We start from the raw sequence: 20,811 nt of genomic DNA, 5'->3' as shown, positions 1-20,811 counted from the left end.
CGACCCGGGATCGAATCCCACATCAGGCTCCCGGTGCATGGAGCCTGCTTCTCCCTCTGCCTGTGTCTCTGCCTCTCTCTCTCTCTCTCTCTGTATGACTATCATAAATAAATAAAAATTAAAAAAAAATAGATAACTGTGGCGTGATTTAGGGAGAATTTTCTTTGAGCAATGGAATTAAAGTGGTTACAAGTCAATATAGGCCCTATTCAGCGTGACAGACAGATGAGCGAAAAGAAGAGGTGTATGAGATAGTTTTTCAAAGAAAGGCAACTAAAATCCCCCTCAAGGTCACTTTTCTTACCCTCTAAGTTCAAAGCATGTTTTTGTCTTTCACTCAGCAAGGCAGCCAACTCCTATTTTGGCAGTAAAAGGCAGTGTTTTCCGCATGTACAAAATGCATCGTGGACTCAATAGGACTCTTTGTTCAGGTCCAGCCTGGCTCTCCTCCAGGCTCCCGGGTCATAGTGACCTGCCAGCCGTCTCTATGGCTCTGCTACCGGCAGCATCCTGCTCTCAAGATGATACCAAATCTGTGCTAAAGGTTCTCGCATTTAAAGGAAAGATTATGCTCTATCCTAATCTAAGACAATCTCTGTGCATTTAGATTCTAATGGATGGTGCAGTTCTTTCCTAAGATGGAGATCAAAGAATTGGAGTGGAAAAACAGCTTCCTCTGGAGGAAACTCGGTTTTCTGGTCTTACACCCAGAAATCAGTGGGCCCTCTTTCTAAAGACCAGGAGCAAGCTGGCTGAAATAGGAATAGGACAGATTTCCAAATGACTAAAATACAGTTCTAACTTTAAAAAAGGAAACAAAATAATTTCTCAAAATCACATGCTTGCTCCCGACAACTATATGATTTCACAAAAGATTTGTTTAAAAATAGTATCTGGCAATATTTAAACTGTCACACCACCGACTCAAACCTCACAGGTCTAACACCTGAAGTGCATTGTTTTCTGACATACACAGTTAAGTCCAGAATTTCCCCTTGTGGATTTGCTAGAATATTAGTTTGGCTAATAGATAAACTCCCCCCAAAAAAGGTCCTATGGTGTAGAACGCATGGGAACCCATGAGTTAAACACAGTTCAACCGGTTTCTTTGCTACCAGACTTTTTCAAGGGCTTCAATTAAATAGACAGATGTGTTCGTTTATTTCCCAAGAGAAGGCTGAGTCTGCAGTGTTTAAGTTGGAATCCTGTTTTGTATGGGGAGACCTTTCAGAATTAATATTCTGCTGTGCTTACTTTGGGAAATGCTGGTTTGGTTGAACCTTTTCTTTAGAGGTGGAGGAGATGCTCCCACCATTGGATTTTTACTCTTGTTCTTTTTGCCTGAAATACTAGCCCCAGGCAACCACTTGGCTGGCTTCCCACATAGCTCTTGGGCTTTACTCACAGGTTACTTTCTCAGAGTGACTTTTTCTGACCAACTTTTGAAAATTCAAGTACCCTCCTAAACATCCCCCAGCCTTCTTCCCAGTTTATTTTCCAATAGAGCACCTTCTAGCTTTTATTGTGGTGGTGGTGATTATCTCTGTCTCCCTCCCAGGTAGAAGGGAAGCTCCTTAAAGGCAGGGACCTTCACATCATCACATTCAAGGGACATTTCTCAGCTTTCATCTTACTTGGCCTCCCAGAAGAGTTTGACACCATTGAATGCTCTGCCAATTGTGAAAATATTTTCACAGTTTTAAGTATCATCTACAAGCTGGTAACTCCTAAGTCATGTCCATAGCCCAGATCCCGGCCTTTCATTGTTGATGTCGGAGCTCATCAGGGCAGGATAAGCTATGCTGTGTTTAATTTTAGTAACATAATGAAAGTTTTTGTTTTTGTTTTTTTTCTCACTCCTACAGAATCCTCTACTATTGCTCCCGGTTAGGCAGCCCTAACTGGGCTTGGATCTCACCTCCAATAAGTGGCTCATTGTTTGGGGCTTCCTGCACTGTGGGGTTCCCCTATCTTCTAGAAGATCAGAGTCCCTCACTTCTAGCCACAAGGAGAAGAGAAAAAAAAAAACATACAAGATTCCTGTCTATTTTATGTTTGGGTCTGGAAGTGGTGGATCTTACTTTTGGCTACATTCGCTTCTCCAGAACGTAGTCCTATGTATCACCTTGTAACAGGGGGCTGGGAAATGCAGTTTAGCTGGGATCCTGGGGAGAGGAGACCAAGGTATTGATGAGCTGTACCAACTCCATTAGAAAGAGAAAGAAGCAGTACCACAAATTTTATAAATTCTCTAAGTCTGTCCTGATAGAACCCTCTCTACTGTTTATTTTGGAAATGTATTATTGGCAGTTTTTAAAATTTTAATATTAATTCCAGTATAGTTAGCATAGTGTTGTATTAGTTTCAAATGTACAATGTAGTGATTTAACACTTGATACATCACCTGGTGCTTATCAGGACAAGAGTACCTCTCAATTCCCATCATCTATTTCCCTCATTCCCCCACCCACCTCCCCTCTGGTAAAAGTTTGTTCATGATAGTTAAGAGTCTATTTCTTGGTTTGTCTCTCCCTCTTTTCCCTTGCTTGTTTGTTTTGTTTCTTAAATTCCACATGTGGTTGAAATCAACTGGTATCTTTCTTTCTCTAACTTATTTCTCTTACTTTCTAGCTCCATCCATGTCATTGCAAATGATAAGATTTTCGTCTTTTTATGGCTAAATAATATTCCATTATATATATTACATCTTCTATATCCATTCAGCAATCGATGGACACTTGGGCTGCTTACATAATTTGGCTATTGTAAATAATGCTGCAATAAATATCAGGGTGCATGTATCCCTTTGAATTACTGTTTTTGTATTTTTTCAGTAAATAGCCAGTAATGTGATTACTAGATCATAGGGTAGTTCTTTTTTTAACTTTTTGAGGAAACTCCATTCGGTTTTCTAGAGAGGCCATACCAGTTTGCATTCCCACTAACAGTGTAAGAACGTTCCTTTTTCTCCACATCTTCATCAACACTTGTTGTTTCTTGTGTTTTTTATTTTATTTTATTTTATTTATTTATTTTTTTTTTGTGTTTTTTATTTTAGTTATTCTGACAGGTGTTACTGGTGGTTTTTGATATGGAGAAGTGATGTGTATTAGGAGTTTGGAAAATGAAATGTGCACCAGTACAAGAAAATTTTCAGCTGACTCATATCTCCTGCAGAATATGGCCATGTTAAGATGAACATATCTATGCTATAAAAAGCACAATGTTCTCCAATAAGACTAATATGAGGATGTTCAGGTTCATTTTTTTAAAACTTCTACAGTCCTTTTAAAGATATTTTTCATTTTGGTTTAGTAACAACAACTAATCTTACTGATCTGATTAATCAATTTCATCTGAATTAGTAAGCATATGCATTTCTTAAAACCCACATGAAGATAGTCAACAGTCAAAATTGTACTGATGTAAAGAGTTTAAACAAGCCTATAGTAAAGAGACAAAAGCTTTGACCATAAGAATGGACAGGTCTGGATTCAAGGTTTTTCAATTGCTAACTTGATGGGAGATCTTGGCCAAGTATTTAACTACTGTAAGTAAGGCTACGCTTCCTCATTTATAAAATTGGTATACTATAATAGATAATATAATACATATATAATACCTACAAAATATTGTCATATTATATGAGTTAACACATATAAAACTCCTGTTAGATACTAAATGCCCAATTCTTAGCCATTAAATAACCCTTATTGACTTTAATGTTTTCTCCTAAATTATACTTTTAAGACTTTAACATCTTATTATCCTTGCTTATTACAACCTTAGTTACAAACCAAAGACATTTGGGTGGTTAAAGGCTTACCATTAGACGAAAACTTTGCTTTGAATGATTCTGGTGTCATTTCCACCCTGCTTCTTTCCCTAAGAGACACCATGATTTTCTGAGTTTAAGCACTAAATGGCAGGTTGAATCATATGAAGAATACTCTTTCTTCTGGCACTGATTTCCTGTGCAAATCAATGATTCAAGCAACCTAGGTTTCTCCATGAATTGGCTTTTAAATAACGAACAACAATCATCTGTTTACTACTTAGGGACCCTGAGGGAAACTTGAAGATGAAATACTTCCACATGTATTTGCTATTTAATAGTCAGATATAAACCCTTTTAAAGGTCACTGTGGTTAGAGAAGATGGAAGTGATTTTTTTTGGCAAATTAAGTTTCCATTGCTTGAGTTCAGCTCTTGCAGATTTAAGAGTGACCATGCTGGATGGTTTTGCATTCTACTCCTTCCTTCCTTCTGGCAGCAGTCATAGTCACCTCTTTGCTCATCTTGCTGGGCCAGCAATGAGATTGCCAGAGCCAAAGGAGGATGCAGTTCTCCTATGTGGAGCTCTATTAAGTAGAAAGTTTAAAAAGCAGTTGGGATTTTCTTGGTTTTCTTGTTACTAAAGGCTTTCCTACCAGGAATGGGGTGATACCAATGTAATCAAGATAGTCCTTAAATTTACAGCCACATTTTCTGTTATCTTGGCAAAAATTTGACAGATATGCACCACGGGACAATTTTTGAGTTGTTTTCCTTCCTTCCTTCCCTCCTTCCGTCCTTCCTTCTCTCATGTTTTTTTTTTTAAGATTATTTATTTATTTATTCATAGAGACACACAGAGAGAGAGAGAGGCAGAGACACAGGTAGAGGGAGAAGCAGGCACCATGCAGAGAGCCTGACTTACTCATCCAGGGTCTCCAGGATCACGCCCTAGGCTGCAGGCGGTGCTAAACCGCTGTGCCACCCGGGCTGCCCCCTTCTCTCATGTTTTTATGTTTTTTAAAAGAGAGATCATCTGAAGCTTATTCTTAGAGCATAGTGATGCTAAGCAAAATGTAGGGACTCCTAGTGGCAAATAAGGTCTTGAAGACTATCAAACATAGTCACATAAATTTTCTGTTACCTCTTTTATGTAAAGCTTTTGTATTGGTCTCTGTAGGACATCCAGGCTTCCCCTGATCTTCACCTCTGACTACCTGAGCTGTTTATTAGTTCTGCTTTAAGCAAGAACACAGAACCTTAGCTCTGAATTCTGGGTCTCCCCCTAAAAGCATTGTAATTTCCCTGTCTCTCCCACTGGACCATAAACTGGCTAAAGACAAGGAGTGTGTCTCCTATATCCCTGACCCCCTGCATGTTACTCATAAGAGGAGCCCAATAACTGCTTGTTCAACTATTGAACAGAATTGAATATAGAAGAGATCATCAAGGAATATTGCTTAGGTTGCAGCTAGGGAAGGTTCTGAGCTTGATCTGCTGGCCAGGCTGGTTTGAAGGCCAGCTTCACTTATTATGGTGAGGAGAATTGCCAATTTGTTCCAGGATCTGCAGACAAACCTGTATCCTCTGGCTTGTCCTGTTTTAAACTTGCATTAAAAAAATCCAGGCCTTTTCTAACCTTAAGAGAAAACCAGGTCAGTATAGCCCCTCAGAAGTCAACAATGATTTCTAGGAGCATATATTGGAAGAAAATCCATAGCCCAGCTGCCTTGCTAATAAGCACATTCTCTCCTCTCTCATGCTTGCTACTGATATATAAAGCACTTGGTGTGTAACTGCTATGGCATGAGCTCTCCATTTCCTCACAAATAGGTGGATATGTGACTTTCACACTAATGACTACCACGTGGTATAATAAAAACCCATCAGCATGAAATATAGCATTTTTAGAAGGCTCTCTTGCATCAGTGAAGCCCATTTATGCTGCTGAAAATGTTTTTATCTGTCTGCTTTGATGTGGGAAATGGGTGTCATTAGTAGGACATGCATAAACTGAATAGATAAAGCCGAACTTCATGCGTGTGTTTTTAAGCTGCCTGCAAAGCTACATACATGCGGTTATATGAATGAACGGATGCCACCTGCCAAGGCCCTGAAAAACACTCAGAGCTGCGCAGAAGGTCTGAGGGATAGTTCATGTGCTCATCCTTTCCTTTTTCTTCTTTGCATTTGATTTTCAGAGGAATCTTAATAGATGGGTGGAGTTCACATATTTGTGAATTAAAGTGGCCCTGTTATACTCCTCACTTAAGGGCAGCAGAAGAGGTGAGAAAAGTTGAGAGTTTGAGAGGGCAGTTGTTGTGAGCAAAGTCCCCCAGGCTTCGCAGAGCAATGTGATTTTGAGGTCAGATGTGTTTTGAGCCCCATTGTGAAGTATGTTCGCCTGCAGGCATTACAAATCTTAGAAAATGGCACTAGTAAGTGCTTCATTATCCAGAGGGGAAACTCGGCCAGCTGCCACCAGGAACATCTGTATCTGATTGTCAAAGAAAGAGAGAGGAAATAGTTTTGTCTCTGTCATATTGCTCCTAAATCCCAATCAAACTCAAGAAACGGCACTGAGTGATGCTTGAATAGTGCCTTTGTGAAAATGAAGTGCAAACGAAGAGCGCATTAAAAAATACATTCCTAGTGGATTGCAAAAATCACTGAACACTACCCAAGACTCCCAAAGAAAATCAAGAAGAGCCCCTTAGAATGTCCTGCAATGTACCTTGTACCTTATAATTTACTTTGGCATTTTTTGGTTTAACATTTCATGTAAAGCAGAGAAGATCATCCTTAGAAGCGCTTCTACTTTACTTTAAAAAGGACTGGCTACCTCCACTTCAGGGAGTTTTGAAATAGTCATAATAATCATGTTCTTTAATCTTCATTTTGAAATGATTGTAGATTCATATGCAGTTGTAAGAGATAATACAGGGAGATCCCATAGAGTCTTTATGTAGTCTGTCCCACTAGTGATGTCTTACAAAACTGTACAGCAATATCACATCCAGGACATTGACATTGATACAGTCACGATACAGAACATTTTCATCTCCGCAAGGATTGTTCATGTTACCCCTTTATAGCCACACCCACACGTCTCAACCCTCATCCATTCCTTAACCCCTGGTAACTACTAATCTGTTGTTTCTATAATTTTGTAATTTCAAGAATGTTACATAAATGGAATCATACAGTATGAAACCTTTTGCAATGGGCTTTTTTCACTTAGCAAAATTCTCCAGAGATTTATCCAGATTGTTGTGTATATCAGTAATTGTTTCTTTTACTTGCTTAGTAGTGTTCCACAGTATGAATGTACCAACTTGTTTAACCATTCACTCATTGGAGGAGATCTAGGCCTTTTCCATTTTGGGACTATTACAAATAAACCTGCTATAAATACCCAGTTTTTATTTTTCTGGGATAAATGCTCTGGAGTGCAATTGCTAGGTCATATGTAGTCGTATATTTAGTGTTTCAGAAAACTCCCAAAGTGTTTTGAAGAGAGACTATACCATTTTACATTCCCACGAGCAATGTGGGAGTGATCTAGTTTCTCCACATCCTCACCAACATTTCGTGTTTTCATTTTTTAAAGACATTCTAATAGGTTTATAGTGTGATATCTCATTGTGATTTTAATTTTGCATTTTAATAATGGTTAATGATATGGAACATCTTTTCATGTGCTTATTTGACATCTGTATGTTTCCTTGGGTCAAATGTCCCTTCATGTCTTTTGTCTGCATTCTAAGTGGAATGTTTACCTTTTTACTGTTGAGATTGAGACCTTTATTATATATACTAGATATTATTCCTTTGTGAGATAAGTGGTTTGCAAATATTTTGTCCCACTCTTAGCTTCTCTATTCAACCATTTCACATGAACTTTTATAGAACCAGAGCTTTAAATTTTAACAATATCCAATTTATTATTCTTTTGATTTTATGGATTATGCTTTTGCAATTAAGTCTAAAAACTGTCTAGTTTGAGATCCTAAAGATTGTCTCCAACATTTTTTTCTAAAACTGTATAGTTTTATGTTTTAAATTTAGGTCCATGAACTGTTTTGAGTTAATTTTGAGTATGAGGTATGTGGTTTAAGTCAGGTTCATTTATTTTGCCTATGGAAATCTAGTTGCTCCAGCGCTATTTGTTGAAAAGCTTTCTTCCTCCATTGAAATGCTTTTGTACTTTTGTCAAAAATCAGTTGGGCATATTTGTGTGGATCTATTCTGAGTTCTCTATTCTGCTTCATTGATCCATGCATTTTTCACTCCCCCAATACCACACAGTCTTGATTATCTCAGCTATAATAAGCCTTGAATTTGGTAGAATGATTTCTCCCACTTTATTCTTCTTTTCAAAATTGTTTTAACTATTCTAGGGACTATGCCTTTTCATGTAAATTTTAGGATATTTCTATTGATGTATATAGAAAAAAATCTCCCTCGGCTTTTGATAGATACTGTAGATAGATCTATCAATTTGAGGGGAATTGACATATTTAGTATGTTTTCTTTCAAATCACAATATAATATGTCTCTTCATTTATTTAAATCTTTGACTTCTTTCATCAGCATTGTGTAATTTTCAGCATATGAATCCCAGATATGTTTTGTTAGATTTACAGTTAAGTATTTAATTTTTGGAGCATTTATAAATAGTAATGCATTTTTAAATTTTGGTGTCTTTAATTGTTAGTACATGGAAATACAATTGATTCTTAGTATGTTTATTTTGTATCTTGCAGTGTTAATGAACTCATTAGTTGTAGGAGTGTTGGTTTTTGTTTTTTTTTTTAAGTAGATTCCGTAGGATTTTCTTTTTCTTTTTTTTAAAGATTTTATTTATTTGTTCATAAGAAACACAGAGAGAGGCAAAGACATAGTCAGAGGGAGATGCAGTCTCCCTGCAGAAAGCCTGATGCGGGACTGGATCCCAGGACCCTGGGATCACGCCTGAGCCAAAGGCAGATGCTCAACTGCTGAGCCACCCAGGCGTCCCACCTTGGGATTTTCTATGTAAATAATCATGTTATCTATAAACAAAGTTCTATTTTTCCAAGAGTTTTGATCATGAATGAGTGTTGAATTTTGTCAAATTCTTTTTCTACATCACTTGATATAATCACGTAATTTTTTTCTTCTTTGGCCTGTTAAAAGAATGGATGAATGTTATAAAGGTACCTGGAATTTGTTTTAATCAGGTATAGGTAAAACACACAAACATGGAAATGACTGTCATGAAAGAAGACATTTGTTCTATTCACAGATCCCCAGAAACAGGGGCATGGCCTACCATGATGGGAGGGGCACAGGAGGAAGGCTGATGGTTAGTCAGGAGACATAGGGAGTGAGGAGAAAACTTGGGCAAGAGTCTTAATTGTGATTTTCATGGGGATAAATGGGCAAAGCAGGGAAAGGAAGCTAAGCAGGTTTAGGATTTAGGCTACTTTGAATAATTTCAGTAGGCTCTTGGGTCTAGAAGCTGTCTCCAGTTGGTTGGTACCTGACCCTGTGGGTGATTAGGGGAGAGAAATAGTGGCCCAGAGTTTAAGAGTCTGATAAAGGAGGCAGTTGTGGGTGTGGGTCCCGGATTGGTTAGTTTGCATATGAAAGGAGTGCTCCCTGAGGAGTCATTTGCTTTCTCTAAGAATCAAACAAGAGGCAGTTCCTTCCTCATCAGGAAGTCCCCACATGTCCCCACATGTCAAGGTATCAAATACAGAAACTATAAAACATAGTTAATCACTCAATTAATTGATTTTTAAATACTGAACCATCCTGAGGATAAACCCCACTTGATCATAGCGATGTAGGAAAGATGTTGGGGTTTGAAGCCGATGGCCAAGAAAGAATTCTTGAGGCACTTTTGGTGCAAAAAGGTGGTTTTCTTATAGCATGGTGACAGGATCCATGGGCTGAAAGAGTTATACTGGGTTCATGAGGAGTGACCCATTATACACTTTCAAGCTGGGAGGGCGTTAGGGATAGTGTCTCTAAGGAATTTGTTTCATTGATTTTATTTTTTTCTATTTTCAATGCAATTGATTTCTGCTCTTTATTATGTCCTTTCTTCTTCTTGATTTGGCTTTAGTTTGCTCTTATCTTTCTACAGTCTTAGGTGGGGGCTTTAATTTATTGATTCAAGATTTTTCCTTTTTGTATATATGTATTTAGTGCTATAAATTTCCCTGTCAGCACTGCTTTAGCTGTGTTTCACAAGTTTTGATACATTGTATTTTCATTTCCCTTCAGTTTCATGCATTTATAAATTTCCCTTGAGACTTCTTCTTTGACCCATCCATGAATTATTTAAACATATGTTCTTTAGTTTCCAAGTGCTTGGAAATCTTCCTATTATCTTTCTGTTATTAATTTCCCGTTCAATTCCATATGGACAGAGAATATACTCTGTATGGTTTCACTTCTTTTAAGATTGTTGAGGGTTTTTTTTATATCTCAGTGGGTCTGTCCTGATATATGTTCTATGGTTACTTAAAAAGTCAGTGTATTCTGCTGATAATGGACAGAATGTGATATTTACACATATCAATTAGATTCTATTTATTAATGGCATTATTGAATTCTTTTATATGCTTAATGACTTTCTGTCTAAAAGTCTATCAATTGTTGAAAGAGAGATGTTGAATTTGCCAGTATTTGTGGATTTGTCTATTTCTTCTTTCAGTTCTATCAGTGTTTACTTCATATATGTTGCAGCCTATATAGCTATATTTGAAGTGAGTTTCTTATAGACAGCATATACAGACACACATACACACACACACACACACACAGCATGTTTTCTAATTCACTCTGCCAATCTTTTAATTGATGTTTTCATTTAAATGAGTTATTGATTTTGTTAGCACTTAAGTCTACCATTTTACTATATCTTTTTCTGTTTGTTCTCTGTCTTGCTTTCTATTTTCTCTTTTTCTCCTTTCACTGGGTTACTTATACTTTTGCTAGTATTCTATTTTTATTTATCTGTGGTGTTATTGAGTATATCTCATTGCATAGCTTTGCTCTAGATATAGTATGATACATTTATAACATCAGCCTTTTGATGTCAATATTTTATCAAGTGAACTATAGAAATTTTATTTTCTTTTATATCCTTTTTCCTCCCTAACTTACAATTGTTTTAAATATTTCCCCTACATACATTTTGAACCATGTTAGACGGGGTCATGATTTTTCCTTCAATTTAGAAAACTTTAGAAGAGAAGAAAAGCCTATCATATTTACCTGTATATTTGGTTGTTTTGTGTTCTTTCTTCCTTCCTTCCTGTTGACCCAAGGTTTTTACATCATTTCCTTTCTGTTGAAGAGTACTTTCTTAAACCATTCTTTTAGGATAGGTCTGCTATCATCAAGTTTGCTTGGTTTTCCTTCACCTGAGAATTTCTTGATTTCCCCCATGTTCCTGAGGCTGTTTTCATTGGGTATAGAATTCTAGGTTTATAGTTCTTTGCATTCAGCACCTAAAGAATATCATGCCACTTCCATCTGGTGTCGATGGTTTCTAATGAGAAATCCACTGTCATTTCATTTGGTTTTCTGCTATAAGCAAGATACTGTTTTTCTCTGGCTACCCTCAATATTCTGACTTTAGTTTTCAAAAATATAGTTATGATGTGTATTGGCATCAATTTATTTGAATTCATACTGTTTGGTGTTTGCTTAGGTTTATGTCTGTAGGTTTATGTCTCTTTGTTATATTTTGTAAGTTTTCAGTCATTCTTTCTTTGAGTTCTTTTCCAGCTTTGTCCTCTTACTCCTATTTGTTTAGGACTCTGATAACACAAATGGTAGATCTTTTATTATAGACCCACAGGTCCCTAAGAGTCTGCTTTCTTTAAGGTCTGTTTTCTTTCTATTGTTAAGATTGAGTAGTTTTTTTTGTTCTTTCAGTTCACTGACCCTTTCCTCCATCCCTTCCATTCTGCTGTTGAGCCCATCTGCTGAATTTCAACTACTTCTTCTTCTTTTGGTTATTTTATTTTTCAGTGCCTAATTTCATTGTGGTTCTCCTTTATATTTTATATTTCTTTGCTAACACTTCCTATTTCTTTTCTGAGTTTTTCTATTCTTCTCTTTTGTGTCAAGCATGTTTATAATTGTTTGTTGAAGCATTTTTTATGTTGGATAATTTAAAATCTTTTTCAATTAATACTAACATCTCTGGCATTTGGTGTAGGCCTCATTTTTCATTAGTTTGGGATTTTTCTAGTTCTTGATATGAAGAGTGATTTTTTTAATTCAACTTGGACAGTTCTGCATTGTGTTATGAAATTCTGGATCTTATGCAAACCTTTAGTTTTAGTTGATTTGGGGGGCGGGGGCAGTAGAGATACCACTCTGGCAGGAAATTGGGGTGTGCCAGGTGGAAGTGGATATCCAGGTTCCTCATTCGACTTCTGCTAATACCCAAAGAAAAGGACCTCCTCATTATAACTGGGCAGGGATAGGAGTTCTGGCCTCCTGCATGGTCTCACTCATGAAGTGTCAGTGGTTTCATTACCACTTGGTAAACAGTCAAAAGTTCTGATTGTCCATTCTGCTGACAGCATCCCAATGGGGAAGAGGAGTATATCCTCATTATTGGCATATGGGTGACTGAATGCTACTTAGTAATAACATCTGAATGCTGGCACAAATGAACACCTGGTGATTAGCCACTGCATCGTGATATCTCAGGAAGGTTTTGGCAGCTCTGCAGTTCCTACAGGGCACATCTCTTTTGGTTAGTGACAATCAGGGCAATAACAGTTTTTTTCCAGGAAGCTGACCCTGATTCTTTAATTAGCTGCAATTCTGAGTTCAACAGTTGTTCCTTCTGTCCAGGTACGTCCAGGTACCTTGTACTACTCTGAAAGGGTCTGGCTACATCCATGATTCTATATGTCTCTGGTTTAGCCTCTAATTCTCCACATGAAAGGCCCATCTTCAATATTTATTCTGTTAGATTTATGTACAATAGAATTTTCTCCATCCCCTTCCTTTTCATACTTGAGTTTATCCCCATCAACTGACTTTCCCAGTTCCTTTAAAAACTATTTTCCCTGTATGCTCAGACCTATTTCTTATTACTCCATCACTCTCTTGGTCACAGGCTCACCCTCCATTTATCTTAAATCAGTGTTATTCTACTTTTCACATCCTCGATATCAGATCCTTATCTTAATAACACCTTAGATGCTTTAATAGCTATCTCATAATAGGAGAACATGGTACATGGATGAGAATAGCCTTACTCTGAATATTCAGAGAGCAAAAAGGGAATCCTGGACATGAGTGAGTGGAGCTCAGATTTATAGGTCAGTTGTTAAGCCAGTATTCCAGGTAGCAGGGATTTAGAGGTAACACTCTTTGTATGTGGAGTAGAATGCCTGAAGGACTAATTTGGAAGATGTGCTTGCCATCATAATTATGTTCTGAACTGAAGAACTGCAAGGTATGCACTGATGTTTTAGTGAAGAATTAAAGACACTAAACAAATCATTACTTGATTGCCATTGTCTGTGTCCCCACTACCCTGTAAATGCCATATCTGTATTTTTTGCTACTGTATCACCAGCATCAAACAGGCCATCAAGGAATACTTACTAAGCCCAATTTTAAAAACGTTATCCCATTTGGAAAGGAAAGAAGGAAGAAAAAGAAGTAAATGAAGGGAAAGGAGAGGAAGGGAAGAAGGAAACAGTGCTTGGATGACCTTAGTGCTATCCATCTGCACTTTTGGTCTTTTCTCTACTTAGGCACATGGTAGGATCCCACTTACTGACCCCTTTGAGGTCAGGCACGTGATTGGTATGTAACATATGACAGATGAAGCATGTCACTTTCTGGTGGCCTAACTTAAGAGCTAAGATGTGATTCTTTTAGCTATGGCAAGAAGCACTGTTCCAGATGGGGGAGGCTGCATCTCTGGCTGAGAGCAAATCAAGCATGGCTCCCTGCCAACCCACCAAGGACATTCTATTCTGTGTGAATAGAATGAAAGAAATATATATATTTATATTTATATATATAATATATAAATATATAATATATATAATATATATATTATATATTTCTTTATATAAAGAAATAAATCTTTATAGTTTTAAATGATAAAAAGCAGGGGTTTGTGCTATTATAATATAATGTAGTTTATCCTGAATGATAGAAAATAGCAGGAGTATCTCTTCAGCAGTGGGAATACACATGATTTTTCTTTTTTCTTTCTCATATTTTTCAATTTTATAGTTTTTCCAAAAATTTTTAAATCTATTTTTGATTTTTCTAGAACAGGTATTATTTTTGTTGTAGGAAAATAACCTCAGGGACAAATTTTATGATTTGTATGTTTACAATTTGAAGTAAATGTTTTATTTTTATTGACAGATGCATGAAACATACAGAAATTAACATCATTTTCTTGAACCTAGGGTATATTTTATTTATTTATTTATTTATTTATTTATTTATTTATTTATTTATTTATTTATTTATATTTTGAACCTAGGGTATATTCTAGCACATACTCCCTAGTGACCAAAAATTCTAATAGTGTGTTACACTGTCATTGAATCCTGGCCTGCCATCTTGAGATGGGTCTGCTCTAGCCACTAAGAAATGCATTTCCATAGGGTAGTGAACCCCTCGGGGTCTTAGGAAACATCTCCCCTTTATCTGCGGTTTGCTTCCCCCCCCTGCTAATGATACCAGGCAACACCACCACCCATGCTGCCATTGCTTTTAAGAGGGTTGTGTTTGCTAATTTTTCCTTCCTTCATCTTTCCCTTGTAACACACACACACACACACACACACACACACACACACACACACACTCCATTATTAATAGTATGGGCAGACTCATTTGAGAATACCAGAACATTTGCACGTTGTCTTTATTAGACAAGAGTGCTTTTCATTTGAATTTTTTAGAGAGACCTGAAGAAAAGTGACCTTGTTTCTACTCTGGCCCAAACCCAGACCTCTGAGGCACAGGATTTTACATGCGTGTATCCGTACTTAGTTGCTGGCTGACCTGGATGAGATCAATAAAATCCCATGCCTTCAAGCTGGCAGACTGGAAACCAGGGCCAACCTAGAGAGAACTGACTGGGTCTCAGCCCTGTGTCTTTTCTCTCAACCTCCCTGACGCAAATAGAAGCAGTTCTGATGTCTTTGATGATTGAGTTTTCCATAGACTAAAACTAACAGTCTCAAGACATTTTTAAAAGGCTAATATTTTCTTTGAGATTCTACCTACTGTCTCTAGAGTATTATTTCGAGTTTTTTTCCACTTTACTAACCTAGAAATGTATAACACAATAGGCTCTCAATAGAAATAACAACCCTGTTATTGGTTCTGTTAGAAAGGGATAGTAAAGCCCTGGCTTTATAGATAAACCCTTTATAGTACTCATCTCTTCTTCTAGAGTCCTTCAGAACCCACACTTAGTGGGGAAAAATGAGTTATATTTCTGAATAAAAAGTTCAAAAGGACCAAAAAGAGTGAGGTTAGTGTTTAGCACTTATGTTGAGGAAAAACTTTGGGGAATGATCTTTTTTTTTTTTTAAAGGCATTGAAGAATTTTTAGATCCTAAACTACCTAAAAGAGAAAAGATAGCCTTATCAAAAACTTTAATGTATCTAAAATCAGATTTGGAATGGTGAGAGATTATGACACATGTACAAACTAGTATAAACAGCCTCTCTACCCTTACCTAGGGGTTTCATTAGGTTTTTTAAAATAAAATAAATAAAATAAAAAATATATACTCTCCAAAACAAGGACTTTTTTTAAAGATTTTATTTATTCATTCATGAGAGACACGGAGAGAGAGAGGCTGAGACACAGGCAGAGAGAGAAGCAGGCTCCATGCAGGAAGCCCGACGTGGGACTCGATCCCAGGTCTCCAGGATCATGCCCTGGTGCTAAACCACTGAGCCACCCAGGCTGCCCAAACAAGGACTTTTAATCAAATTATCTGGTTTATCTTCAAAATATGCAATTCCTTTGTAGTCTGTAAAATGTCTAGATAGAGGCAAAAATCATTTTTAAGTTTAAAATGTCAGTCCTTATGTATAGTTCATGTACTTATATTGGTAACTAGGTCTTAGGATGGAAGATGGCCAGGGATCCTGTAGACTCACAGGGCTCTGAAAAAAAATTAATAACCCTCTTGCCTTGTTACTAAAAAAGAGCCAGGCAAGGCATTTCATACACCCTCAGGGATCAGCCTGCTGCCTGAACTGTTAGCTCAGGCAGCTAGGCGCCTTCTGCTTTCATCTCTTCTTGCTTACATTTTATAAAGATGTTTGTTGCAATGAAATTGATTGGCAGCACACTTGGCAATTCAAATTGCATTAGGTGTTCCTTCGTTTTTAATTCCATTAACCAAGATGAATGCAACGCAATCTGTGGAAGCCCTCCATCAAGAATTCGAGTCCTGTTGCTGTGGGACTAGCTCAGACTTCATGGTCCAGGGCTCTTATTTTGTGGATAATTAGCATAGAGAACAGCTTCTCGGTTTTTCTAAAAAATGAGCTTGTGCCCTGATCTGGATTCTAAAATTGGAAGCATTTGAAAGATGCTCTCATTTTCTGATATATACAAAATATATTGATCTGCAGAAAAGGAAGCACAATTTCTTTAGTTAGGGAAACCAGCTAGCCCATCAATCAAGTGTCTCTTCCCTGGACCCTACTGTGTGGGTCCCAGGATGAAAGAGGGAACTAGCTCTAGAATTTTCACCAGCAAAGAGATAGAGAGAGCTCCATCTCTTCAGATCCTTTGAAATCAATTTCTCCTCCCTTCCTATGCCCAGAAAGTTCAGCTGCTGTCATGATGATGCCAGCAGAGATGGTTGTAGCTGGCGGGCAGATTATGAGGGTAGAAGAGTGAGTACACGCTCAGGCCTTGTGAGAACTGACACTTTGGTTACCTGACACGTGGATGAATTCCGACTCCCTCACTATCTGGGTCATGCACCCTCCTGAGTCACGTCAAAGGTCATATCATTGTGACTTGGGAAAGACAGAGATGGCACCTACGCACAATTTTTAAGTAATGGAGTCAAAGGGGGGTTGGAAGGAGGCAAGGGGAATAGAGGAAACATTAACAGCTGGGAAGGTTGCATGCTTGCTTGCTTTCTTACTATTAGCTAGTGCTTCAATCAAAGAGAAGAAACTGTTCTCCTCGGTGTTACGGTTGTGTGGGTCCAATCCAATCTGGAACATATGCTAACCAGTGTGCATTTCTCTCTTTCTGCCCCAGGACAGCTTTCCTGCCCGCTTCGGAGGAGTCCATTTTGTCAACCAACCCTGGTACATCCATGCCCTGTACACGCTCATCAAGCCATTCCTTAAAGACAAGACCAGGAAGCGGGTAATGAAAACACCCAATGGGGGTGTGTGGAGGAACAAAGACCCTACCCTCCTCTCCACCTCTCTGCCTCCTTTCCCTCCCTTTCTGTCTCCTTCTCTCCTTATTTTGCACTGTGGGCTGTCTCTGCTTGTCTGCACTCCCTGAGCGTTTGAGCCTCAGCTGGAGTTTGCAAATGGCCTGGTTTTAATCAATAATTTAGTAGAACGGGGTTATTTTCAGAGTGCCAGTGACAAACCAAAGGAAACTTTGAAGGCATGCAAATACCAGATGCCCATTTTACTGTAAATGCTCTAGGGACATATGGGTCAAGCAGCTTCCTGTTCATGGCATATTTTAATAGCTAGCATTTTGTCCTGCAAATGTTTTATCGTGATGAAGAATGTTTACCATTTGTTTTTCTTCCCCACGGCTCTTGGGTCATGGCTGCCAGCTCCATCACCTTTGAGGCTGGGAAAGCATTCTTCAAGAAATAATAATGCTCTTAGGAAGAAGGCTTTTAAAGTCTTAATTGCATCAGCTGATGACATTTGGGAGGCCAGCACCTTCCATCAGGGCCCGGGGTTTTTCATGGCATTCTGATTAGCTGAGAGACTGAACGTTGTTCCACCACTCCCTGAATCTCAATCTCCTCATTTAGAAGACGGGGAGACTAACACCCACATCTCTGAGCTGTTGGGTAATTTAAAGAGGCAACATCTGCAAGCAGGTAGTATAATGCTACTCATGTGGTAGAGACTCAGTGACTCATTTTCTTTACCATTTAGCTGCCTTTCTTTCAAACTTTCTGATTTCAGTTACCTGCAGGGTCAAGTGTCCCACCTTTCAAGGGAATCTGACTAGGATCATTCTTAACAACAACAACAAACTACCCAACAGCTCAGTGATCTGGGTGTTAGTTACATATGCCCCTATACCCAGGGGATCCCATGCTGGAGAAGAGTCTGAGTACGCAGTGGGGAATGATGATGTCCGCCCCTCCACCCCCGCACATACACTATGCGGTATCCCTAACTCCTAAACCTCAGATACTTCTAGATCCTCAGGAAACATTGCAGCAGGGCATGGCAGGGGTAATTCTCTTGTCCCTTAACAAAGGTGGAACTGAGAACTAAAACTCATCACCCTAAGGAGGCAGAGACATTTGGAAGCATTTTGCAATCTGTTGAATACTTGGGGCAGTGCTAAGGACAGAGAAGTGTCTGAGACTGTTCCCAATATGGCTTGGGGCTTCCCAGTGGCTGCATCTTCTACTCAGAAAAGAGCTAGTGAAATTCCTCCCACAAAGCAGTTGATAGTTGCTACTGTGCCATACAAGGGAGTTTCTGGAGCTCTGGGCACCAAACAGAATCAGATAGGTGAAGAGTCCAGTCTCCTATCTGCTGAGTTCTTTCATCCCACAGCACCCCAGGAGAGAGGGCAAATTTCCACAGCACTGCTTATCCTTTAAAAACTGGAGATGTTGGCTGTCAGTGAGAATGCAAACTGGTGCAGCCACTCTGGAAAACAGTACAGAGGTTCCTCAAAAAGTTGAGAATAGAACTACCTTAAGACCCAGCAATTGCCCTACTAGGTATTTACACCAGAGGCTACTAAAATACTGATTCAAAGGGACACATGCACCCCAATGTTTATAGCAGCATTATCAACAATACCTAAATTATGGAAAGAGCCCAAATGTCCATTGATTGATGAATGGATAAAGAAGATGTGGTTTCTGTATATGTTGTGCCCGAGATTGCAAATCCGAGAAACCACCGAGGAGCCCACACCGATGCAAACACACCAGGGTTTATTTACAAGCTCGAGCTTGGGTCCAACTATACCCGACAGCGGAGCAGGGACTTGGGCCCTGAGACTAAGAGGCATAGCAGCTTTATAGGGGCCAGTGGCCAATGGGATATGCAGAAAGCTGCACAGTCATGTCGGTCCACACACAGGTGGCCGATTGAATTACATTTTACCCTAAAGTATCCATTTGAACTGGCCTATCACTGAGCCGATTTCCGATTAGGGTGTGCCCAGCAGCTTGACTAGGGTGGGGCAGTGCCCTAAGCAATGAGCAGGTCATGTGGGGGCGATACAGGAGGTGGCAGGTGCAGCACAAAATGGAGTTAGTCCTGCTCTGCTTGTCCAGGGGTAGGGGATTTTTGTCAAATTTCCTGGGTCCCACAGTATATACAGTGGAATATTACTCAGCCATCAAGAAGAATGAAATCTTGCCATTTATAATGATGTGGATGGAGCTGGAGTATATTATGCTAAGCCAAATAAGTCAATCAGAGAAAGATGCATACATTATGAATTCACTCAAATGTGGAATTTAAGGAACAAAACAGATAAACATGGGGGAAAAAGAGAGAGGCAAACCATAAAACAGACTCTTAACTATAGAAAAACTGAGGGTTGCTGGAGGGGAGAGGGGTGAGGGATGGGCTAAATGGGTGATGGGTATCAAGGAGGGTGCTTGTGATGAGCACTGGGGTGTTATATGTAAGTGATGAATCACTGAATTCTATTCTGGAAACTAATATTACACTATATGTTAACTAACTGAAATTTAGATAAAAACTTGCAACAGAAGAAATAAATATCACAAAAAAATTGATAGTACAAAAAAAATTTTTTTTTAAAAAAAAGAACTGGATGTATTGGCAAGTGGGTACAAATATTTGCTCTAAACACCAGGGCTAATATTTATCTCCAGCTTTTCCATGCTTCAAATACTACAGTTTCTCCTGAAAGGTGCTTTGCAAAAGCCAGAACACATACATTTCTTCAAAAGCAATAATTCTAATTAAAATTGAGATCCAATGTCAGAAAATATAGTTTTCTGAAGTGCTACAGTATTCTTCTGAAGAATTTTAGCATTTAGCTTCTTGTTCCTTTCCTTTATAAATGATGGCATTACATCATAAGTTAAAATCAATACAATGGAACAACATAGTAAGTGTATGCTTCTGTTACATAGTATATTATAATATATAGTATATAGCATAATTGATACAATTTTATGGTATATTATTATACTATATTTGTTATTATTATTATTTTTAAAGATTTTATTTATTTATTTGAGAGAGAGTGAGCAAGCATGAGTAGGGTGGAGGTGGAGAGGGAGAGGAAAAAGCAGACTCTCCGCTGAGCAGGGAGCCCACATGGGACTTGATCCCAGGACCCCAGGATCATGGCCTGAGCTGAAGGCAGACACTTAACTGGCTGAGCCACCCAGGTGCCCCTATTTTTAAGTATTTTTTAAAATCACATTTACATTGCATAGTGGTGTGTATATGTATACCTGTGTATGTATAATCACTAGTCCTTCACTTGGGTATAACTTCTGTGAGTTGAGCCTGCAACAGGAAGAAGTGTGGGAACTGATATCATTCCACAGGTGGACTTTACATAGATTTTCAGAAGTCAATTCCTAAATTGTAGGAAATGGCATAATTATTGACTTATGGCTTAACCACTTTGTGGATTTGTCTAAAAATAATTGTAATTTGGGGATGTTTTCTCCCCTGTTTGGCCAGTTTCCATCACCATCCATTTTGTGTTTAGAAGATGCAAACTTATTTGGGTGTTAGCCCTCAATCCAGCCATAAATGGAAGATGGCTGTAAAAATCTTCCTAAG

General features: G+C 38.4%; 1 protein-coding gene across 1 annotated transcript in view; it reads left to right on the top strand.

Annotated features, from left to right (window-relative positions):
- Positions 1-20,811, top strand: part of CLVS1 (clavesin 1) — a 175,033-nt gene that overhangs the window by 124,201 nt on the left and 30,021 nt on the right. Inside the window, exon 4 of the mRNA XM_072804525.1 lies at positions 17,069-17,179. Coding sequence (XP_072660626.1) covers positions 17,069-17,179 — 111 coding nt within the window. The remainder of the gene's footprint in view (positions 1-17,068; positions 17,180-20,811) is intronic.

Source organism: Canis lupus, chromosome 28 (assembly GCF_048164855.1).
Source record: "Canis lupus baileyi chromosome 28, mCanLup2.hap1, whole genome shotgun sequence".
Taxonomy (NCBI): domain Eukaryota; kingdom Metazoa; phylum Chordata; class Mammalia; order Carnivora; family Canidae; genus Canis; species Canis lupus.
The sequence above is the reverse complement of the archived record's forward strand: the minus strand, read 5'-3'. Positions and strand labels throughout refer to the sequence as shown.